The 25,401-nt window shown below is 38.4% G+C and overlaps 1 protein-coding gene across 31 annotated transcripts in view; it reads right to left on the reverse strand.

Moving 5' to 3' along the window:
* The window catches only part of Ank2 (ankyrin 2), a 710,882-nt gene that overhangs the window by 86,961 nt on the left and 598,520 nt on the right, over positions 1 to 25,401 (reverse strand). For 25 of the 31 annotated variants that reach the window (XM_045144485.1, XM_045144488.1, XM_045144489.1 and 22 more), the window contains 9 exons: positions 22,710 to 22,808; positions 18,875 to 19,072; positions 15,276 to 15,374; positions 14,626 to 14,724; positions 11,862 to 12,059; positions 8,243 to 8,341; positions 7,475 to 7,573; positions 3,909 to 4,007; positions 2,904 to 3,002 (listed from right to left, as the gene is read on the reverse strand). In XM_045144485.1, the coding sequence (XP_045000420.1) occupies positions 2,904 to 3,002; positions 3,909 to 4,007; positions 7,475 to 7,573; positions 8,243 to 8,341; positions 11,862 to 12,059; positions 14,626 to 14,724; positions 15,276 to 15,374; positions 18,875 to 19,072; positions 22,710 to 22,808 (1,089 nt within the window). The remainder of the gene's footprint in view (positions 1 to 2,903; positions 3,003 to 3,908; positions 4,008 to 7,474; positions 7,574 to 8,242; positions 8,342 to 11,861; positions 12,060 to 14,625; positions 14,725 to 15,275; positions 15,375 to 18,874; positions 19,073 to 22,709; positions 22,809 to 25,401) is intronic. The other 6 variants (XM_045144510.1, XM_045144493.1, XM_045144509.1 and 3 more) reach the window with 1 other exon arrangement.

The following is a 25,401-nucleotide window of genomic DNA, read 5'->3' on the forward strand; positions in this document are numbered from 1 at the left end:
ATCAGTTTATGGGGCTAGGGTGGAATGTGGTGGTTTGATTCAGGTGTCCTCCATAAATTCATGTGTGTTGAATGCTAGGTTCTCAGATAGTTACAATTTGGGAATTGATGCCTCCTGGAGGCAGTACATTACTGGGGGTGGGCATAATGGTATTATAGCCAGTTTCCCTTTGCCAGTGTTTGGCACACTCTCATGTCACTATTGTCTGACTGATGTTGGTGAGGGGGTGAGATCTACCCTCTCACTGCTTATGCCATTGTTTTCCCTGCCATCATGGAACTTCCCCTTGAGTCTGTAAGTCAAAATAAACTGTTTTCTCTCACAAGATGCCCTTGGTTGGGTGCTTTTTACTAGCAACTAGAAACTGACTGCAACATATGCTAATTTTCAGTGAACCCAAGATTAATTATGTTAGAATGGTTAAGAAGGTGAGCTTTGAATTCCAACAACCTAAATGGGATTCCGAGGTCTGTCCTCCACATCTGCATAGTCCTTTTTAATAGTTATTTTAAATGTCATGAATAACACATACAAGACTTCCATAATAGAAAAGAAAGACTCATCTTTCAAATCCTTCTCCCCAAATTCAGGGTCACCAGACAAACTTACAACTCTGTAGGAAGCCAACTCAGAGGAGCAGAAAGAAAAGACGAGCAGAATAACCAAAGAGCCACCAGAAGGATCCCTTTAGGTAAAGGGCTGCTTGTGTCTTTACCATGGATGCTGGCTTCTTCAACTGGCTAAAAGCAAGAATTCTCTTATGGCCTACATATAGTTTATTAACTTCTCACCTAGGAATTTGAATTCTGAAAATAATAGATTTTTTTCAAAAACACTATATTCATCAGGAAAATATAGAAAACAACAATTACAATGAAAAATAAGTAAGTAAAAAGCAAAAATCTTACAGAAGGTACTAAAACTGCTCCTAACTATAAAATTTCTGACAAGGTACTAGAGAACTAACTGAGAGAAATTAAATTAGAATATTTAAAGACAAATTAATGAATGCAGTTCCTCCTGTTTTAAAATACACTAGGCTATCTTTAAAATAATTTGGTCTAAATAATAGGAACATGAGCTCTCAGAACTGGACATGTAAGTTTCAGTGTTGTTGATGGAGAAGAAGGATTTACTTCCTTTGGATCATAACCGCCATCCTCCACTCTTACTACACCTGTGGGTCCAATGATACTCTTCGGTACTTAGCGCAAAGTTGAACTCCAGTAACTAACAATGGGAAACGTTATTTAATGAAAGCAAGGCCAAAACAGACTCAAGCTTGCCACCTAGTGGTACCTCGGCAAAAACATAGATAACATGATTCCCACAGCATGGAAAAAGTAATAAAGTTGACAAAAAAGCATGCTGTCTAACAACACAGGTGATTGGCCCATCATACCACTAAAGGATGCATAGATTTGTGTGGTATACATTGTTCTCAAATCCCACAAAAGTACCATAGGTATAGAGAGCCTTACTGTGAAGATACAATATTCAGGAATAAAGACTAAAGAAATGGTGAACATCTGAGGAGGTAGACCTGCCAATCCTCACCTTAGCATTACACAATGTGAACATGTGTCAAAGCATCACATGCCCGCATAGCACACTGCATATGTCAATTATAGTTTTTAAGTACAATAAAATTTTAATTTTATAAAAGGATTCATCCATATATAGTGCTCCACAAATATGGTTCAAGACAATGACAAGGCTGTTTTCTCATATATAATTTATTAAGTCTATATTTTAAATCTTTCAAAATACTGTGGTGTATTACCTAAAGGAGACCATTTTGCTTGCAAAATAAAGCAGTGGTTTTGTCTCTCATCTATAAGGTTCATTGGATATTGTGCAGTTCTTTAATAATGCATGCCCCACTCTATTTAAAATTGCATGTCACACCAACTGTATTCCATCTACTCCACTGACTCTCAACAGGGACTTTCCTTTAGCCTATCAAGCAAAATTCCTTTCTTTCCCTCCTCTCTAGCAAAAGCCTCAAATGCTCTTAAATGCTATAAGCAGCATTCCTAGCTTGGGACATATACTAAAACATTATTCAGGTTCTTTTTTGCTCATTTGTAGCTTGTCTGTACAGAAGAGTTCATGTTTTACTGTTCTAACTTTCCACTCTACAAGGATCAGCTATAGAGCTGAAGTTCTTGGAGTCCATGCTTAAGCTAAAAGGCTAATAAGCAAACAGGCGCAACTACAACAGCATTTCTACATTCTTCCAGGAGTCTTCTCACAGGAGCCTCTGGGCTTCCCTCCTGCTGAGGATACAAGAGCTCCAGGCTCAAGACTGATAGGATTTGCTCTTCCAGACTTCCTCTGGCAAAAGCCAGGGAGCATTCATTGGTTGGTGCTACAGAACCACTATTCATTTTAAAGCAGTGAAACTCCAGTTTTAAGTGGGCACTAAGCATCTGCACTTTTCTTTCTGAATCAAAGGTCATCAGAACTAAGAGGGGAAAGAGAAGAGCTAAGGTGAATGGTCAGTGGGAGTGCACTGGGCCCAGGAAGGAGGCAGAGGTTCTCTGCTGCCCCTCCAGGCCAAGATCAAGTTGGCTGTGGGTGCTTTACCTCCCTGCCAGCAGTAGGTGTCACACTCAACTAGAGGAAAAGGCCGGAGGAGCCAGAAAAGAAAAAAAAAGAAAAGAAAAGTCACAGAAAAAGTATCCACCCATGTTACATGAAATTATGCTAAGTAAAACAAAAAAGGCAGGATCCCCTGTATTGGTTGTGTAAAAGCAATTACCTTTGTGAACTGAGTATATTCTACAATATATTCAACAAAAGAAGCTCAACATCAAAAGCTGCAAACATTGCAGAGTGGAAAGCGTATGTGGCGGGAAACCCAGGACAATGGACAGAAACTCATCAACCCTTGTACTCACTGTGGTCGTGGTGGTGACCTCCTCCGTCACAACCTTCAGAGTGTCCACCACGGAGATGTAGCCCAGACGCTTAGCAATCGCCAGGGCTGTGTTACCATTCTGAAGAGAGTGAGAGAGGGAAGGAGAGTGAGAATGAGAGGGAGGACTGCTTTGCAAGCCAATGAGATCACCCGTGGCTCGGCATGAGCCAGCATTTCCTTCCAAAACAAGACACAGCTTAGGAAAATCACTAGTTTTTACCATTACATCTAAATCTGTTTTTGTAACGTCTTTAGACTATAGCCCAGGTCACCATGGTAACACAACTAGCTTGCATCTGCCTGCTCTTTTTAATAAATACTTGATGCCTTCCCCCTGAGGTTGTTAAACAGCTGCACATACTGCACTGGTTTCAGGAAAGTACCTCTTGAATCGAAGCTGATGTTGGCCCAAACTATTAGGGGGTACCGGGGACACTTACTCTCACCAGAAGTCAGGCATCCGCTGCAGGTAAGATGTTACCATAGAGACAAAGTAACAGATTTAGCTACAGTTGTGCAGGAGCTCCTGGCTCAGCAAAATCACGCGGGCCAGCAATACTAGCAGTGTCCAGTGGGGCCCCCGGGGAGCAGGGATTGTTTCACTGCACTACTTCGTTTACATTTCAATGGCTCTACATCCCAAAGAGCTCCCTCTAAGCCAGCAGCTCAGAAACTGAGCTCCCCTCTGCAGGCGGGATGGGGGGGAGGAGATCTAGCTCACATCTGAGAGCCAGCTGTAAGCAGAGGCATCCAGCCAGCAGTCAGAGCAGAGGGGCCCCTCTCCAGAGAGCCAACTGTTCTCCTTCCTGCAAGCACTCCAGAGAAGTTGCAGTGGCTTCTAGAAAGGTTTACCCAAAATGAGGGGCTTTCCTCATCCCAGGAGCTTTGATAAGTAGTACTTTTCACAACTTCACTCTGACAACAAGACGTCAGGACTAGAGAGGAGAAGGAACGATGTGTGAGAAGGGCTCTGATAGCCGCTTACCGCAGTGGTGGCATTGGGCTTTGCCCCATGCTGGAGAAGGACGTTGATGATGTGGGTGTGGCCCTGCTGTGCAGCCTGGTGCAGAGGTGTGTAGCCATTCTGTGGACCATGGTGGCACCCACATCGATTTGCAGAGGGTGAAGAAAATGAGGTTATTCTTTTTCAGTTTCCTAATCTTTATTAACAACAATCCCATCAAGGTCTTCTGGTTTTATTTAGAGCCCAGTTTTCCCAGCAACCCATTTCTCAGCAGCTAACACTCCCTCACACCTTCTGGTGTGCTAAACAAGATGTGAGTGGCTTATGAAACACAAGATAAATAAACTCCAAATTAGAGCTATTATTATGTTTTATCCATTTGCCATTTAAAATGATTATGGGAAGAGTTTTTAAATGGGAAAGGTCATTATTTCTGTCCTATAAAATAGGAAGTTATGGGAACCTGACTTCTAACTGGAGGCTACAGAGGGTCACACATGCCACTCACTGTCAGTTCACAAAACTTTTCTAAAACTGTACCCTTTGCTTAGCTTCACAGGTTCTAAACCAATGAAAGGAAATCTATGTCTTATGCTTACTTCAAGAGGAAGTAAGGCATAGACAAGTACAAGTGTACACTAAGAGAAGACTTCATTAGAAACCCAGTGGCCTGTCCCAGTGAAACATGACTTTAAAACCCAGGATTTGACATTGTGGTCTAAACTTTCACACAAATGAAAGCTCTATGGTCAATGACTTGGGAAAGAAAATGATGCTAAGTTTATTGTGAGGCCAGTCTTGTACAAAATTATAGAGGGTGGCAGTATGTGTGAGAATATTAAGGGATTCTGTAAACTAAAGTTCCCAGAAAAGCACGGTATCTGCTGCACCTACTTCTAACAAGGATGACAAGATTAATAAAACTCCTGTAATCACAGAGAGAAAGGATGCTGCAAGGTCAGAGACTAATTAATTACCTAGGACTGTCTTCTGCCCCTTAATAGCAATTTGTTGCCCATCCCTGTGTCTGACCTAACATCCTGGTGACTATCAGTTGATCAGGTGTGATCCTTTTTGGAATGTAAGAATAGACACCCAGCTTCTGCCAACCCAAAGGCCAAGAATGTCATCAGATAGCATCTGAGGCCCATAGTGGAGATTCCCCCGCTTTGCTATAACCTGTCTACCTGATGTTCAGCCAACATATTTGAAAAGTACCTTGACTTGTGACTTTTTGTTTTGTTCTGTAACTATAAAACCTTCATGAAATTGTTAACACATTGGAACATGTACTTGGGGTAACCTAACTCTCTGTCCTGGACCATGGTCACTCATATTTAGCCAGGAAAATGTACCTTGGGCCTGATTTAATATAATCTTTCTCCGAGGCCGTGGTGAGAACATTCACTGGAAGTTTAAGCAACTCTAAAACCTTTAGTTGAGCATCCAGCTGAAGCTAATGTCACTATCCTAGGCCCTCTACAAGTTAATGACCTGCAAGTCTGGATACCTCAGTGCAGTGTGACAGTGTTTCACTCAAATTTTAAGCAACTAATGATTCTAAAGAAAACAAGTTTACTTTTCTAAATCTTTTATGGCAAGTTTTTTATTGTCATGACTAGTGAGGAATAAGGATAGCATACATGTTTGTATGTTCTAAACAATGAAACAATTCTTTTTTGTTTAAATTTATTTATTCGCAAGCAGAGAGAGACAGGGAGAGAGAAGAGACACATACACAGAGAGAAGGGCAAGTGAGGACTTCCAGCCACTGCAAATGAACTCCAGACACAGGTGCCACTGGTGCATCTGGCTTATGTAGGTCCTGGGGAGCCAAACGTGAGTCCTTTGGCTTTGCAAAAAACCAACGTAACTGCCAAACCATCACTCCAGCCCGAAACAATTCTTTAGTAAATATGTTTCACATAAAATATCAAGAAAAAAAAAACCACAATTCCTTCCCAAAAGATGTCTAGTCCACTAAAATATATGCTCCCAAATGCAACAATACAAGCTATACAGTTCACTTATTTAAAACAAAATCAGGCTGGAGAGATGGTTTAGCAGTTAAGGCACCTGCCAGCAAAGCCAAAGGACCCAGGTTTGATTCCCCAGGACCCATGCAAAGCCAGATGCAGAAGGTAGTGGATGTATCTGGAGTTCATTTTGCAGTAGCTAGGGGCCGTTATGACCATTCTCTCTCTCTGCCTCTTTCTCTCTCAAATAAATAAGTACATAGATTTTTTTTAATCCCAAAATGTGGAAATGAGATTTTTTTCTCTTATCAAATGTCCATCTGATTTAGATATAATCCCACAGTGGCCATTTCTATTATCTAGACAATATAGTGTTTGCTTTCACAATATTAAAACCATCTCAGTGACCAAGTATCTATAAAAAAATATAGCAAGCATTTTCAAGCTTTGCCAGTGCTCCACAGCATTGATGCATCTGTCCTTTTAGTCTTTCCTGGATTGTGTACATGGACGTGTGCTCAGAGCTAAAGTCAAAAAGTCGTGTGAAAGGTTTTAAATAACCAACAGAAAATTCCATGAGATTTGAAGAATTCGGTGAAAAAAAACAGAGAACACCTACTCTTGCTTTGTAGGGTTGGATTATGAATTTGAATCCCAAATATTATAGTGTTATTTAGAGTTGCAAAATTTGTTTTAGATTGGCTTATGAATATGCTTATGTATATAAATCATTTTGTTTCTGCTTCTAAGATGTTAAAAGAAACATTGATTTAGAAAATTTCTATGAATTTCTAATTAGTAGTATCTTAAATGATGGCTTTGAAAACTTCTGAACTTTTAAATATGCTCAGACTAATTTACTTATGCCCACCCACATAGATGCAATTAGGAATTTATGATATGTGAACTCAAAATCACAACATACAAATATTTCTTTGGGTCAAAGATTATGATGCTGAAAAGTAACACTACACATTACCAGAAGTGGTTATGTCAAACATTTCTCTTGGTCCAATTTGAGTGCATTAACCTGTGGGGTGATGTCCAACTGGACCCTCCTCTTATAACTGGGAAGGACTGTTAGGAGCCAGTCAGCTCTGAGATACCTTTGAGAACCTTTAGCCCAGACTTTTCACTATTTTGCTACACTGAGCATTACGACATGAAGTTTCTAAAGGGACAGCCTTTTGAAAAATGAAAGACATGCTGTCCAAGCTATTTCCATAGGTGGAGATGAGAGGCCTGGGGGATGTAGCCCAGGCCCTGCCAAGGCTCTATAACAAGGTAAAGGAAATCTGGCAAAATATCAGGATGATCTACTGAGATCTGTTATACACTACGGTAAACTGTTAAATCAAAGTCAACCATTTTAGCTTGGTAACAGTTCAGAAGCTGACCTACATTGCTGTCATACAGTATCAACAGAAAAAAAAAAAAGCCAAACAACTGCAAAATGATACTGGTCCTTCAAAATCCCTTTCAAATAAATAAAAAGCAAAATAAAGTATTTAAAAAAAAACCTCTGCTTGTAAATATGTAGATCTATCTAGACTGCTCCAGTGCTGAATGTTTTTGCTCAGAGAAGAAGAGTGAGTGCATTACATAGTATACCTTGGTTTTTGCATTAACGTTCGCTCCTTGTTTCAGAAGAAAGTTGACCATTTTCACATTGCCATAGTGACAGGCCACAATTAAAGGGGTGTAACCAAGCTGTGAATGACAAATAAATCACAATGTAAAAATGTTACTATTCTAGTACTTAAAGGGAAAGGAGCTAGGTGGAGTTTTAGTTATAGAATGGGCAAGAATTCAATTTTATTGTATAAATACTACTTTGCACACAGCATTAAGTATCCATATAATGCTAAGAGCACATTCCAGACCACATGCAAATTTATATCAGAAAGGGAGGTCAGGCACATATGTGACTTAACTTGGAGAAAAGAACTAAGAGAACAGAACAAATGATAGGCTCGTGAACAGAGGAGGAAGACAACTCAGGCAGGATGATCAGGAAGAGATGGAGGGAAGGTATGGCTATGGTAGACTTAAAGAATGGGTAATTTAGTATCATAGACAGGGACAAAGTACTTCAAGACAAAAAAGGATATGGAGAAGAACCAAGGACAAAAGGAAGCAACAAGTCATTTTACACTAACTAAGCAAGGGAGAGGGTGGATGGAAGCCCAGAAAATTATTGTCTCCTTGTCTGCTTGTACTTGATTCCCATAGCAGCAGGGAACAGAAAAGCACTGCAGTTCTGTTAACAGGAAAAAGTTTGCATTCTACAATGGACTTTTGAGAAGGGGAGACCTGAACATGGGCTATCCCAAATGAGGCCTCACACAATGGTTCAACGCTGAGAGTGAGCTGTTTTACCTTTGTATGAGCATCCTGGTCAGCCCCGTGCTTGGTAAGAATATCTGCAACATTTACTTTATCTTCCTGGGCTGCAAGGTGTAAGGATGTGAGTCCACTCTGTAGAGAGAATGGAGACCAATGTCTTCTTCAATCACTTTCCACCTTATTAATGGAGAAGATCTCTCATGGAAGTCAGAGCTCACCAATGTGTCTGGATTTAGTTTGCCAGCTTACTCCAGAAATCATGTCTCTGCCTCCCAAGTGCTAGGATTATAGGCAGACCGCTACACCTGCCTATTTCTATGGATGCCAGGGATCTGAATTCAGGTCCTCACATTTTTGCATGACTAGTGTTTTACATAGTGAGCCATCTCCCCATCCCAGTGTATTTGGTATTCATGGTGAGAGTCTTTAAACTAACTCAGCTGAGAAGCTTCCAAGCAATATTTATTTGAAACACATTTGTGCCTCAGGCTGAATCTACTTATTTACTTAAATAATTGATCAAACATTGCTGAAACTTTATAAATTTAGCAATACTCTATATTTTATTAATAAAGCATTATGCCAATGTTTAAAAATATACTGAATTATAGGAAAACAGTTCAGAATAATTTTTCTCAGCAATCAAAAGTTTACTTTTAGAGGCATGGGGAATGTTCTTTATATGTTTTTTTTTTTTTTCATTTATTTGTGTGTGGGGGCGTAATGTGTGGCAGTGACTAGAAAACTTTGAGGTATCTGTGCTCCACCTTCTTAGAAGCAGCTTTTCTTGCCATTGCACATGAGAGAACTTACAGGAATATCAGACTAAGTGGCCCAGGAGCTTGCCTCTACTTCCCATTGTCATGGGTACACTGGGAGCACAGATGCATGCATCTGACTTAAATTAGTGCTGGGGAACTTAACCCACCTTCCGTATTTCCAAGCAGGTGCATTTAAGTGCTGAGCCACTTCCCCATCCCTACATGTTCAAATGTTTAACAGTTACCCTATCATTTATATAGTGCCATAAACTGATTTCTTTGTTAAAACAGTATGATTTCCTCAAATACATTAGTAGACACTACAATTGTTCTTATTAGTCTATAGTATATGGAGACTAAATAGGGAATCTAGTCTCAGCTCTTCCTGAAAAAAAAAAAAAATCACTTCAAGATTATGTAGTTCTTGATTTTAATTGTTCTCAAACAGAAAAAGAATATATGTACTTTTCAAATGTAATGAGAAAATGTATCATTGCTTTTGCTTTTTGAACTAGTTTTATACTTCAATTACCTTATATAAGACCAACCCATAAGCAAGTTAAAACTTATTTTTTTTTCCTTGAGATAGAATTTTGTAGGCCAAGATGGCATCTAATTCAAGATCCTCCTGCCTTAGCTTCTCAAAGCTGGATTTTACAGATGTTTGCCACATTGCTTAGACAAAATGATACTTTCCAAAGGAAGATGTATGTACCAAGTGATCATCCAGATACAGCTGAACAAATTCATGAAAGATTTCCATTAGCAGAAAATACATCATTGCCATTATTTTTAGGATACTATGTAAATGAAATACTGAAATAATTGTCATAAAGAAAATGTAATCATTTTCTAACTCAAAATTGAGTATTTCCCCCATTGTTGAGTGTTTAACTAGTGTTTGCTGGCTGCCTCTTAAAATTCTCTGAATGTGACTAACATATTTAAAAATGACTATGTCAAGGATGACAAAGTAAACTGATTCCAGTTATGCAGCTATTGCTTTATAAATAAAAATAACATCATTAGAACCATATGATCAATTTCATGAGCTTTCATGAATTTCATGAACATAAATTTTAAACACATGCAAAATTATATTCATTTTTAAATGAACTTCTACTTATTTTCAAATGAATATTTGTTTGCATAGAAGTCAAAGATATGTACGCCCCCTTCATAGACTGATGTTAAATGAAATATTCTATAACTTCAATTGCATAAATGACTTCTTGAATAGAATGACTTCAATCACCACAAGAAAGTCCATGGCCCAGACTTTAATGACTTAATATCTGGCTAATATTAAATCTCACTATTAGGCTTAATATTCATTCTTGATACAATGAAGTTTGGGTTTTCCCTTTTTTAAAAAAAGAATATAACAAGCTCCATGCTATGGTTCTTCTGGTATAATGTGTTCCCCCCAAAAAGTTCAGGTGCTGGAAATTTAGCCTCTAAATCCACTTGTTGATGATACTTGAAGTTGGAGCCTTTAGGAGAGAACTGGAATTCTGAGAGTCCATGTGAGTAAAGGACCCATGATGCCATCAGTGGCTTTACATGAAGAGGAAGAAAGACCTAATCCCCCTTGCTTTCTGTTTTTAAATAGGAAATGCCCTCCACCATGCCATGATGCAGCAGGTAGACCTTACTCATATGCCACACAGGCTAGTGTCAGGCTGTCAGACTTTTCAGTCTTCTGTACCAAGAACCACTTCAAATCTTATTCTTTATACATTTCCTACTCCCTGATAATTTGTTATAGCAACAGAAAATGGGCTGAGGTATCATTCTTTTGAGAAGATCCCATGAAGGCTTTTGATTAAAAAAAAAACAAGGTATCTAGGGATGAAGGATATATTGGAATATTTCTGTGTGACAAATATTCTGGCCACAACTTTAAAGGCTTTGGGGCAATCCACCTGCATCATAGCTCTTTCTAAAGACTGCATGCTGTGTAACCTCTCTGCAAATGTTATTAAAACTGATTTATATGCAATACCCCAAATGCATCAGTTACTGCATCAGTCAAACATAGACAACACAGTACTTCTGATTTTGTAGAAAATCAGTAGAAGCTTAATTTTTCTTAACCTAAATCACAAAAAGCACCAAGAGAGTTAAATGATAAATTATCTCATAAACACAGACTCCATTGTTCAGCTTAGCAGCTGCCCCAGGCTGATGTATGAAGGTCAACTTCCCCTTATAGCTTTACTATTGTTTTATTAGAATTAATATGGCTGTTGGCAAATGCTATCCTACCAAATTTACTATGAGGCATTATTTTAAAAGGGATTTTCTGACTACTACCATAGCATAGCTGTCACCCAACCTAGGCTGAAGTTGGCTTGGGTGGATGACGTGGTATTGCACTTGGGCTTGCTAGCTTAGATGCAGCTATTGGAACCAAACTTCAAATGGAACCACTATCTTTCTGCCTTTCTCCCTACCTCCTTACTCAATTCTTTCTCTCTCTCTCTTGAATTTGCCATTAAGACCAGCAGAAATGAGGGCGATGTGAGCTGACTGTTTGAACAACAGTGATGCTCATTTAGGGACAATGAAATAGTCTCTTAAGATGCTCACCCCACACTGAGGCAAGGCTAAGCAGGCAGGCTTAGAGAAAAAGGAGAATGAAGCTGACTTGAGGAGAAAGATCAAAACACAAAGGTAGCCACAGTTGTAGAAAATCTCAGAGAGCAAACCCCATTCTTCTCATGCATGCTTTCCTAGTTCCTTGTAAGCTTACCTCCCTTCCTAGGGGTCTCTGATAAAGTCTTGTTGCTCATGAACACATCTCTAGTTTTTGCCCCTACTTCTTTTTGACTGGTTTCTCATCACAGTCCTCTAGAAGAATTAACTGAAGCCAGAGTCAGGAAGATTACCTTGGTTGACGTGTGGATATTGGCTCCTTTCTCCAGAAGCAAGGTGACCATATCTGTGTGGCCCTCTTGTGAGGCCAGATGGAGCGGGGTTACTCCTTGCTTTGTCACTATGTTAGTCTCAGCTCCATAGTTCAGGAGTGTGGAAGCTATCTGCATCTGATTCTTCTTGGCAGCAATATGCAAAGGAGTGTAGCCATTCTAAAACAGAAGCAAAAAGACACAAAATGTGTGTAGACATATAACATATAATATATAAATTTATATATTATGCACATTTTAGAAAGAGAAAGCTTAGAAATTGCTGATATAAATAATGAAAAGAGATCAAGAGTTTGAAAAATTCTAATGAAGTGAAATCAGCAGAAAAGTCAAATTTGAGATGATAATCCAAATTCTTACCTATGGCAAGTTTTCATACAATCATACCCAATCTTGGCAACCAAGGTCCACAGGCACCCCATTATACAAACATAGGCACAAAAGCACCAAAGTTGAAAGATTCCTTATAACTGAATTCTTTCCCAAATAGCAACAGAAAATAAGGCAGGATCCTCTTCTATATGATTGTCATTTAAACACCTGGTGGTAGAGTTCATATCTCCATTTGGTCTTCTCTTTTCCAGGCTAAGCATGTAATTCCTTCAACTATTCCTGACAGAAGTACTGTTCCTTGACTGAGTTCTATAAAGGGTGTCCTTTTCTGAGTTGATTACAGCATTTGAATTGTGTGGTTACCCAGCACTGAACATCAGATATAGCTCTAGTCATACAGAACAAAATGCTTATTTCTATGGCCTTGTTATAATAGTTCTACTCATATGCTTCTAAATGGATTTTGCTTCTCACTCATGAGATGAGGTGGACACTGCTTGATGAAGGAATGTCAAGGAGAACGTGACATGATGCTGACTATTATGGGATTGCTCTGCATGGAAAAGATATTAAATAACAAAATGGACTTCTGTTAATCCTGTGGTCACTTTGGACCTGGGATCTCCACTAGTGCACAACCTGCTACCTCACAACATGAAGTGACTGGCTTTATGAGGGAATAACGGAGTGACCCAGAAGAGCTCGTACTTGCTTCGAAGAGGCAAACTATAAAACTTCCTACTTAGTTAAGAGAATGTAAAAAAGCAGAAAAGCAAAATCATTGGAAATAGTGTGATTCTGGAACATAATATTGTTTTCTTTCCTTTTCTTCATCAAATCTTGTACAATTTTTCATGAACAGCATGTAACAAAAATTAAAAACAAAAGAAAATAGTAGCTTTGCCAGTGAAGGAGACATGCTGAAAGTACACGTGCTTCTTGTGGTATTTTGAGAACATGCCATTTTCTTAAATTCAACTATAAAGTATAGCAAAACTAAAAGGCATTTGTGACAATTAAATCTTTTTGCACCATCATCAAATCCTTAAATAGCCCTACATTTTACCCTATTCCTTGTTTTCCAAGAAACAAATGAATATCTTTGTTTGTTTCTTTGTTTTTCAAGCCAGGGTCTCACTCTAGCCCTGGTCTTGAACTCATAATGATCCAACCACTTCAGCCTTCCAAGTCCATGCACCACCACACTTGGCTAGAGTACAGGTTTGTGTGTGTGTGTGTGTGTGTGTGTGTGTGTAGTTTTTCAAGGTAGGGTCTCAATCTAGCCCAGGCTGACCTGGAATTCACTATGTAGTCTCAGGGTGGCCTCGAACTCAAGGTAATCCTACCTCCTCCTCCCAAGTGCTGGGATTAAAGGTGTGAGCCACCACTCCTGGCTAGAGTATACTTTTACATAGTGCCCAATTTTATTACATGGAAAGAATATAAAAAAAAAAACGTATGAACATGTATGTACATATTTATATATGATAACTCTCCCTCCAATGCTTTGAAGCACATTGGAGCTAGTGGTCAAGATAGTCAGATCTAAAATTCTTCTGCCTGAGTGAAAGCCAGCACTTAGAATTGACTACATGCGTGACTCCAGACAAATCGGCTTGTTACAATCTTACTTTCTCATCTGTAAAATAGACATCATTATAATACCAGTCTCATAGGATGACTATGAGACTAAATGAAATTTTGCATGTTAAGTCCTAAGCAGTGTTTGGCATACATATACCAGTTGTTTCATTATTAACATAGCATTAATGTTTTCCCAACCCAATTTATACTGTTATATATTTTCACAAAATGTTTGCTCAAGAGCAAACAATTTAGTGATAACTTGATGTATTATGTGACATCCATATATATTTTCAGCATTTCATATGTGATTGGCTTAGCAGGAGCTGTGTTTGGAAGTAGTGTTATACATTCACTGAGAGGTACTGGCAGTCCAACGACTTACTTGAAAGGACCTACACCATAGTGAACACAGCTAAACACTTCAAAGGGCAAAGCATTATGAGTCTTTCATACAGCATCCCAGTGAGAAGTTTAAAGTGATAAAAATGAGAATAAAAAGACATGCTTTACGGGCAAAAATGAAAAACTTATCATTCTTTTCTGTTCATACTTCTAAAATTCAGCTGATTGAATGCTGGCAATATGATTAGTTTCCACTGGCTTATATGCACACCCTCTTAATATCTGCTGGCTCTAATATCTTACAAGGGTTTGGAGAAGCAATTGGTAGATACAAACACTACCAAAAGCTACTACTATTAAAACTCTGCAGTTATCCCATACCACGTACTGAAAGGGCAATCCCCATGTGCTCCCGGGTTATTGCTACTTGGTTTGCCTGCAGATTCTACACTATCCTCCTCACCTTCGCAGTGGCATGGGGGGAAGCACCCTTCTCCAGTAGCAGCAGCGCCACCTTCTGGTTGTCATAATGGGCAGCAACATGGAGCGGGGTAAGGCCGTTCTGTAAAGGGTTTGTTTAAGTTTCAGCATTAATACATTAGCGTTAGCTACTCTGAAGCTACCAGGATGCATGGACACTGTTATCAATTAAGTTCATGTTAATTAATTAATATAATCAATATAAAAAATAAACAAATATATAATAATTTTCATATTAGAAGCATAATGAAAATTGAAAATGATTGAGCTTACAATTAGCAAAGAGTAGCTTTATGGCCACAACAAATACAAGTCTAAAATGCTATGCAAGAAATATTCCATTGACATCACAAGGCTTCTTCTTAGTATGGAGAAGAAATGGACCCTGTTGTGATGACAATATATATTTGAGGCATAGCAAAAAAATACTTTCTGAATTGGTGTATAAAGGAAGGGTATGTATGTATGTATATATGGATGAATGGATGGATTACCACCAGGTCTATATGGCCTAGTTTTATCGTGTGCATTCATATTCTTTTCTGATGGGTGGCACAAATATCCTAATAGGCCTCCACACCTAGTAAGTCAACAGAGTTTTATAATTAAAATGGACTCCTTAAAAACCTTTACCTTCCCTGCAGAGTCTGCGGCAGCACGGCGTTGCAAGAGAAGTTTTGCCACATCCAGGCTTCCATACTTGGCTGCTACATGCAGTGGAGTAAAACCCTTCTAGAATGTGAAGAATAAATGTAAAATTTAGTACTTGCTTACTGACTACTAACAAAATCATTGTTAACATATTAAGCAAACACTTATGATTCTCCATTTGTAAAAATACTGGTAGCGAGAAGTTCATGAACCAGAGACATTAATAAAGACAAAGAATGAAATTTAACATTCAAAGGTTTAATAGACTGAACAAAATAAATTTTATTTGAAGGTCTTGAAGGCTGAAACCTGACCTTGTAGGTTTGGGATCATAAAATTCACGAATGTCCATAAGCTGGCCATGATCTGTGAATGGCAAAAACAGTACCCAGACAGCATCTGCCTTCTATTTCTGATAACCCTTTGTAGAACACCTTAATTCCACATTTATTTATTTAAGTGATAGAATATTTTAAGGGTTTTATTTTAAAAAGAGAATAATTATGTATGGTTCAGTTGACTTATATTTTCTGCAAAAGTGGCAAGATGAATGATATACAGAAGAAAAACATGCTTTTAAAAGGTTCCTCAAATCCTGACTTCTGTCCTCTTTCCCAGAAGATCCACAGTATCTAAAATATCAGTTTCTCTTGTAAAATATGCGATGTTGAGCTGATTAAGACCAGACTTTTAAATACACTGAAACTTTAAAGTGCATTAAAAGATGGCTAATCTACCATTTAGATTTACATAGCAAATGTCCGTGTGCCTAAATAATAGCCATGCTCTGCAACTAGCAGTGTGTTAGAATTACAGACAAGTCCCTTGACTGAAACTGAAGGGTAGCACAGATCCAACTCTTATGATTTCACATCCATTCTCCTGGCCAGACCCTTCAGCCATGTTCTTCCCTGGCTCTATACGGGGGAGTAGAAAAATTCGGACACCAACCAAGGCCCAGAAAACATGGCAAACAAGCCTGCATTAAGTGTTGTTTAAACCCCCACCACAAATGCTGGCTCCTAAGAACCAGGATTGCCCTTTCTCAGTGTCACCAGACCTTATTTTTAATTAAGGTGACATTTTTCTTTCTACTTATTTTTTTTTAACATTTGGTATTAATAAGTTCCTGGAAGAGAGTAATTTGTCTGGCATTTTCCAAGTGTGGGACAAATGTAGGAAGCATTTCTTCCTCTGGCGTTAGGAAGGAGCCCACATTTGCTGTTCACACTCTGCTCCTTGCACCAAATGCACGCAAGGACCAGCTGATGCTAGCTGAGGATGAAGCAGAGTTCTGTGAGACAAATCGCATGAGCCAGAAGAAAAACTCTAGTCCTCGTCCTTTGTAGTCCCGCTGAAGTGATGATTAATTCCTTTATAATTTTGAAAACTTGAATTAGACACACGCCATAGAATTTCCACTATGGAAAGCCAGAAGCAGGGTGAGACGGCATTGCTTGAGTGAAGTGATCCCTTCTTTCCATGGGAATCTCATCAGGAGTTCCTCTCCCTCTGGTATTTATAAACACTTAAGCAGCTCTAATGACAGCGAATCATCTATTGTGCAGCCCTCCCCACTCACATGCTCACTACTGAGATAGTTGGTTTCATTTTACCAGTCAACTTCACTATGAAATTTATTGGTTGTAGTATGTTAAAAATCTTTCAAAGCTGGGTGTGGTAATGCATGCCTTTAATTCCAGCACTCGGGAGCCAGAGGTAGGAGGATCGCCATGTATTCGAGACCACTATGAGACTACATAGGGAATTCCAGGTCAGCCTAGGCTAGAGTGAGACCTACCTCCAAAAAAAAAAAAAAAAAAAAAAAATCTTTCAAAGGAAATCAACTACTTTTTTATTGTTTAATTTTTACATATATTAATTTATGTCTTTATCCCTTCTGTTATAAAAGTCACCAAATTTCTTGGGTTATAATATCATCACTATTATTCTACATCTGTTACTTAACTTTAGAATTTCTGGGTTTTCCTTTGTAAAGAACTTTTTCAAATCCTTTGACCTTTTCAGATGTCAGAATTTCAGTATTTACTAATTTCTTATGTCAGAATATTTTTTTGAGAGCCATGGGCAAGAGGGCATGCCCTAAGAGAGGCCAGTGGGTGACATCTCCTCCTGGAGTTCATAGGTCACACCATTGCCTCAGTTCACACTCTGTAATGTCCTTCTCTCTAGACATAGTACTTATCTGATTTCTATTTGTTACAAGTAACTAAGATAGAGCTTTTAAAAAACAATGAATATTTATTTATTATTTGCAAGGATAGAGAGAGGAGTGTATGGGGTGTGTAAGGGCCTCTAGCCACTGCAAACAAACTCCAGATGCATTACCACTTTGTGCATCTGACTTTATGTGGGTATTGGGGAATCAAACCTGGGTTGTTACACTTTACAGGTAAGTGCCTTAACTACTAAGCCATCTCTCTAGCCCCTAAGATGAAGTTTTTATTTGTTAGAACCACTGCTGTACTTGAAGTCACTTTGCCCTGTGACAAGTTCATTTATTCTAGACTTCTGCTCACCTCCTTTGTCTGCTCCCCTAGAGCAGCTCAGTTTATATTAGCTAAGTGTGTTCATGGCTTATCCTGAATTGCCCCCACAGAGTGAATTTCACGTACAATGTATTCAAGAGCAGCAAAATACTACCCTCCCTATCATAAGACTTGGAACTTATTCAGGGTGATATATATTCCTTTTATGATGTTTATTCAAAGGGGTGGGGTATCAAATAGGGAGTGGCCTGCCCTAGACTTGAGAGAAGGCAAGATGAGCAAAGGTGAGCCTCTACACAGTGCTACAACCCAGAAGATACTGTGCTGCCAATCTAGCATGGACTTTTCCCTCATTAGTGTTACCAGTTCAATGTATTTGGGAATCTTGTTTTATTTTTGGTCTGGGTGTGGTACACATGTGGGAATGGGGGAGTTCAACTCATGTGTATGGATGCATGTGTGTGAGTATGCATGCATAAGTGAATGTGTGCATATGAAGGCTAGAGGACAACCTTTGTAGTGGCTCCTCAGGTACACTGTCTACCTCTTTTTGAAACAGAATCTCTCACGGGCTTGAAGTTCACCAGCTGGCCAGCAAATTCCAGGAATCTTCCCATCCCCACCTCCATCCACCACCCTTGGCATTTTACATCATAGTGGGAGTTGAATTCAAGTCCTCATGTTTATGAGAGAACTACCTTACCAACTGAGCTATCTTCCTAGCCCTGAAATCTTATTTCTTTTTCCTCCTGACATGTTGCAGATTTTATAGTAAAAAGAAAAAAAAATGTAGATCTTGCTTTATGGGATTCATGATACTTAAAGTTCTAGAAAGCTATACTAGAAATATCACTGGCATTAATTAAAAGATAGGAATGTAGCACTCTGTTTTAGAAGATGTATATAATTCCATAACCTCCTTTGATCATTTAGGTCATAAATGTAAAGTGTTCAAAGCAATAAACAAGTCAGAGATGTAGCCAAGATTCTCCCTGCATGTGACTCTTCTGAAGACTGCAAGGCCTGCCCTTGGGAGTCTTGGTGCACTCCTTCACAGGGCCATCCCCTTACCTTGGTAGCTAGAGAGTGTGCTGCTCCTGCTTCCAGGAGGACCGACGCCACATCTACCTGGCCTTCCCGGGCAGAGATGTGTAGTGGCGTGTACCCATTTGTTGTAGCCGCATCTGGATGAGCCATATGTTGGAGAAGCAGCTGGACAATTTCTGTCTTACCCAGACGAGAGGCAATGTGTAAAGGCGTCTGTTCCTCCTACAACTCAAGTCAAGTAAAAAGTGAGTGCCAGGCAGACCGAACATCAGGAGCAATGGATGTTCTCACAGATTTCACGATGTCTTCTTGGAATCTGGGACTCTAACCTAAAGGAAATTATTGCCCTTCTACCCGTGGCTACAGGAATGATCCATTTGGTCACAAAATCTCCCTTAGATTTTAAAGTAACTATGAACTTGAGCATCATTTTCCAGGCACCCAAAATTATTTCTGAACTTATTAAGACTTCAGCCACCACTTATGTTTAAACATAAACAAACTGAGCATTTTGAAGGAGAAAGACACTGAGTCCAGAAAGCCTAAGACCTAGATTCTCTTCCAAGAATGTTCACGGAGAGTTGGGATTTATTCTGGGAACTCTATCAAGAGAAAAAGGCCCAAGAAAACTGGAAAATATTCCTCCTCAGTGAGCCAAATATACAAATGCTGGCCATTTTGTTCAAGGAGGAACTATGGACAAAGACGATATTGTAATCTGGTCTAAAAAGATGCAGCTCCAGGAAACGCTGCAGATAGGCCTGGGTCTTAAACCAGAACTTCAAAGATGAACAGAACTCTGGCAAGAAGCAAGTGGAATGAACTACTTGCCAAGTGTTTTTAGTCTAAAAACAGAGAGGACAGAGCTGGGTATAAGGGATAGGAAGGACATGTTCAAGAATCTCACAAAGTCACCTGACTCTGGTGAATAGTCACGGATAGTGTTTACAATATTGAGAACAGACCAAACCACTGCCTTTTGTAAAAATAAAATTTAATGTAACCTGAGAGATTAAAAGGGGTATATCTTTAAAATCTGCCCCAGGGTAAGGCAGAAAAACCTGGGCTAGCTTCCAGGGCTAAGGATAAATGAAGAAAAGACATAACAGATCTGTCTAAATAAATGGAAAAAAAAAACAAAAAACCTTAAAGTTATTTTAAAAACAGAAAAGACAAAGTGGTATGACATATCATTTCATGAATTTCAAAGTAGTGGGAAATAAATAATGCAACTGTTTAAGTAAAATAATTTGGTTTTTATATAAGTGGAACTTAGAAATGTCTTTCATGTATGATATATATGTGACAGATCTGAGGAAAGCATAAAATGCATTACTGAACTATTTTCAAGACAAAGAATTTAAGAGCAACATAATGAGGTCTCAAATTGTAGAGGGTCATTAACCTATTAAAACAGATCTTAAAGATTCTTTCTATGAATAGACACAGTAAGATAGGCACACAAAAGTTCACTAGTAGAAGATGACTTTCAATAGGAATGGGTAGAATGAAGACATTAACAAAAATAAGTGGCTAGCCAAAACAGCACTACCAAAAGTTCAGAGAACTTGAGAAGAGCTATAGTGAGAAACTGTAGTTGCTTGGTTTCTGTTCTGGGATCTGTAGGAGTTGATGGAAATGAGCATAGAAGGCAACACGATAAAATGTGATTTTCATTGAGTATAGAGTAAGGGCTATGAAGACCTCTGGTTAAATAGTCAACTGGCAAACTTTGATAGATGGTAACTTGGTGATGGACTAATTACTGCTTATCAGAAGAGACAGAAAAACATGGGGAGCAGGAGAAATCCTTTCTTGCCTTAGCTCTGTGACTACAGCCAATTCATCAAAAATCTTGTTAGGAGGGCTGGAGAGATGGCTTAGCAGTTAAGCGCTTGCCTGTGAAGCCTAAGGACCCCGGTTCGAGGCTCGGTTCCCCAGGTCCCACGTTAGCCAGATGCACAAGGGGGCGCATGCGTCTGGAGTTCGTTTGCAGAGGCTGGAAGCCCTGGCGCGCCCATTCTCTCTCTCTCCCTCTGTCTTTCTCTCTGTATCTGTCACTCTCAAATAAATACATAAATAATTAAAAAAAAAATCTTGTTAGGAACCCAAACACCCTGTACCCTATAATAGTCTGCTTTGTATATAAAATAAGACTGTGTTTAAAAAAAAAGTCAAATGAATTATACAACACTGAATATATGTTATTAAAATCAGAGTTCCAGAGAAGTGTTAAAGAATTAAATGAAAGCCAAACTCCATAGTCCAAATGCACCTGAAAACAGAACACATGGAAAGGAAAATGCTTGTTCCTTGCTGCAAACCTAGAATCAGGAGCATTGGCCTTGCCTGAGAGTTTGCTAGGAATACAGGATTGAATCTCATTCTGCAATGAACAGGATGTCCAGGGGGCTGTTATACACATTGGCCTAGGGTAAGCACTGCCCTATGAGATACAGTGTTTCTTGTTTGTGGTAGAAGGGTGCTATACAGAATGTGTTTCAGTTTCTGCTTTGGATATCAAGTGGTAGAGCTGAAAGAAAAAAAAAAAACACAGAACAATAGCACATGAAAGTTAATAGGTCATGAGATTAAATGTGGTTGCAAAAGAGAAGTCAAAAGCAAAATCAAGTAGAATGGATGGAATCTCCATATTAAATAAATAAAAATACAGATAAGTGAATGTTATAATATTCAAAAAGAAACTATAGCTAGACATGTTTCTAAGGAAGGAGTTTCAGATTGTTCAAAATGTATATAGCTATAACTATAAATCAATATATAAAAATTGTCATACATACATAGAAATTAGTAAATTTCTACTCAAAATAGGATACTAAAAAGTTAACAGATTTCACTTTGGGAGATAAATGGGAAATTATTATTAAATGTGGATTAAAACAAACCTATCAGGGACATTAGAATAATTTCTTGTATAAATAGTGAATTTTATGACACTCAGAGTGGGTTGGTTTCCAATTGTACTATATCTTTTCTATTTTGGGGGCACAAACTCAGGGTTTTGAGCATGCTAGGCAAATACCCTGTCACTGAGCTACAGCCTCAAGCCACAAAAGAGAACTAGTTTTTATGTAGTGAAGTGGCATGCAACCTTAAAAGTAAACAGACAAATGTCATGCCAAAGAACACTACTGAATAACAGAATTCCTAAGTATATAAAACTTTGACATACCTATAATGATTACTAAAGAATATAAACTACACTGCTTGTGCAATGAGCAGAAACACCGATCACAACAAAACAATGGAAGTTATGTCAAGGCTGCCTGTGTATCACTGAGTTCTGAATGGAGATCTCATCATGAACTCATCAGAAAATGATGTCAAGAAAGTCTGAAAAGGATTTTTAAAGTTTCTGAGTCCAAATCTCATATTTTAATGATAAGTATGTAAAAGTGAAGATATATGCCTGAAAACACTTGTATTTTAATGAGTCAAATGCTTCCATTCCAAAATAAGCTTCCCTACTGGGGTTCAGTAGAAGAAAGGCTCAAGCAGAACTGAGTTCTAAGGAGTTTATCAAGAATTTGGAAGGGGAAAAACATTTTTGACTAGTCTGTGAGAATCTCTACTAACTTCTTCTGCCATAACATTCTGCCTCATTTTCAGTCCAAAATATATAGCCATCCAACCATGGTCTGAAGTCACCTACACAGGGAACGAAAATAAATCTTTTGTCATTTTTAGTTGTTTACTTGGGTATTCATCATATTGTTTAACTAACAAATACACAAAGACCCTATGGTATTTCCAAACCAAGGAAAGGAATAATCACACCCCATCTTGAAGAGAAAACTCAGGCACTCCAAGCAATGAGTCCTGCGGCAGCAGCACCTACCCTGGCTCTGGCGTCCACTAGGGCACCGTTTCTCAGAAGGCATCGGACCACTTCCACCTGCCCAGCCCGGGCCGCCATGTGAAGTGCTGTCTCTCCTCGCTGCCAGGAAACAAAGAATGTTCAATAATACATGAACCCACTGCTTTGTATAGTATAGAATAAAGATGTACCTTTTGTGAAATTCAGCAGTATATTGAAAGATTTAAGAAATCTATGAAAGGCCATCATTGTTTGGTTCAGGAAAGTATAGTCTTCTGTTCTCTCCATCATTATAAGAGCAAAACTCATGTTTATTTTAATTTATAGTCCATGAGCAACTAATGGACTTACCCAAGTATTTGGAATATCCTGTGTTTTAACTTCACAATCAGTCTAGTGCAATTTGCATGGGTTGGTGTAATGAAACTGTCTTATGTATCTAAAATCTGTCACTGATCTCATTCAATGAGAAACTTTAGGTGCTAAATGTTAACACATTGTAAAACATCATATCACTTGTACCCTATATAAATCATATCACTTGTACTGCATATAAATGACTTCAGAATCCAAACCTCACTTGTGCAATAAACTTTCATTCACCATCTGATTAGTCTTTTTGTTATGAGCCTAGAAAATGGCTACTCATATAAGAAACCTTATTTTTCCAGAAGGTGACCTATTTATGTTAGTAAGCATATTTGATTACAGACAATGATTGAGCAGGTACTGAGAGATCAATGAAGTAGCTGTTAAGAGTTTCATCTGTTGTGGTCAGCAGCACTGAGAATCGCATCAGTCCTCGGGTATCTGTGCCACACCAAGGTCTGACACACTCATCAGAAAATGGTAAAAATACGGTTAGAGGCAAGAAAATATTCCCAGTAGGAAGTCTGGTATCACCAAAGAGGGCAAGGATTCATTTAAATAATTTCATACTTAGAACACAGAACTGTAGTAAAGATATTACAGATTGACTCATCACAACTATTCTGGAACACAAGGCTGATTTCTACCACATAAATAGACATTCCAAATAAACTAAGTTTATTTTGAATTAGGCTGTGGTAATAGAGTATTCCTGAAAGAAAAAAAAATCCCATGAATGATGTCTTCTGACTCCTTGCACAAAAATATCCTTAAATCTAATAGTGGTATACAGCTCACAGTTCATTTTCCCACCACTCAGATTCCTGGTCGTTCTGAAGTTATGAGAAATTACTGTCAAGTTATTTGTTTCTGAAGTATTAAGTCAGAGATGGATTCTGAGCTTCTCTTTGTTGGTGATTCACTTAGGGTATAGTAGCCATACTTTAAGATAGCAAATTTTGACTTTTAAAAGTAGATGTATCAAAACATGTTGTTTCATAAAATGACATATCATTTATTCAAGAAGTGATATATGTCTTTACTTTTCAGATGCATAAAAATGCAGCCATGATATTTAGCTTGTTTTATATAACATTCACATTCTGTCTCTATATAAATGCGATGGAGAGCTTGTAATTACTTTTTAAAAAGCACAATTCATAGATCTTTACTTCTAGCTCTGATAAGAAGTTAGCAATTATACTAATTTTGGTAGAAATAAAGGCAAGAATAAATTTCCTTATGAGGAGCTAAGTTAAAAATGTCCTAGATATTTCTACTCAGTGGTGAGTTAACATGTTTATTTTATAAGCCACACTTTACCAATAAGAAGTTTTTAAAATATTTCCAATACTCATCTTAATATTTTAAAAACTTTTATTTTATACCTAAACTAAGTTAACCTCTGGTTTCTACACAACTGAATTGATGAGATTGTTATAATCCCAACCTATTAAACTCAATATTTAAAGAAAAGTTACACATATACTCACACCTAGTCTCTGTATAGCAATGGTCTTGTTTATTTCTCATTTAGTGACTCTGAAGGAAGTGGCATATATTATAAACTTCCCTTCCATTTTCATATTTGTATTGCCACTTTTTAAACAAAAATATGAGAAAATAAAGGCCAACACATATTGTTTTACTCCGTAACTTCCATTCCTTGTTTGTAAAGCATACTACCTTTGAAATTGATTTTCATTATCTTAAGCTTAACATTAGGTGTTGGGGAAAATGTTAAACATAACATAAAGTGGAAACATAACCATGAATGCATTGATCTACTCTAGGAAGAAGAGGAAACTCCACAATGTGCTGTTATCAATAGCTCTCTGGGTGTTTTGTCTTGCTATTCCCGTGGCTGGTAACAAATACTGTGGATTATGGGGGTATTGTAAATGACAGGTCCATGGTGTGGGTTGTGAGTTTTCTGGGAAGGGAGCTTGTCAGAAAAATATGTTTCTGCATAGGATTGAGTTATTGGTACATTTCACACTTGGAGTGAATTTTTAGACACAAAATGACTGGCAAGAGAATGGGGATGTTCAAGTCCAAAGCAGGTGCTACGTTTCATGCCCCTCTTTCTCAGCTAACAGTGGCTCAGCAGACAGCTACATCGACTTCCACATCAGCTGCATCAGGTTGGAAAGCATTAAGGCACAACAGACAGCATTGCATTCAAAAATGCAACATGACTTCAGCAACACACAAAGGCGCCAAGGGCAGGGTGCTCTGGGTGAGGAAATGACCAGCTCTGTCACAGCAAGCAGGCAGTCAGGGTCCACGCAGTTTCTTAATCAACTGGCAGAGGTTTGGATCAGTAGCTATGTCCGCGTATTCT

This window comes from Jaculus jaculus, chromosome 2 (assembly GCF_020740685.1).
Source record: "Jaculus jaculus isolate mJacJac1 chromosome 2, mJacJac1.mat.Y.cur, whole genome shotgun sequence".
NCBI lineage: Eukaryota > Metazoa > Chordata > Mammalia > Rodentia > Dipodidae > Jaculus > Jaculus jaculus.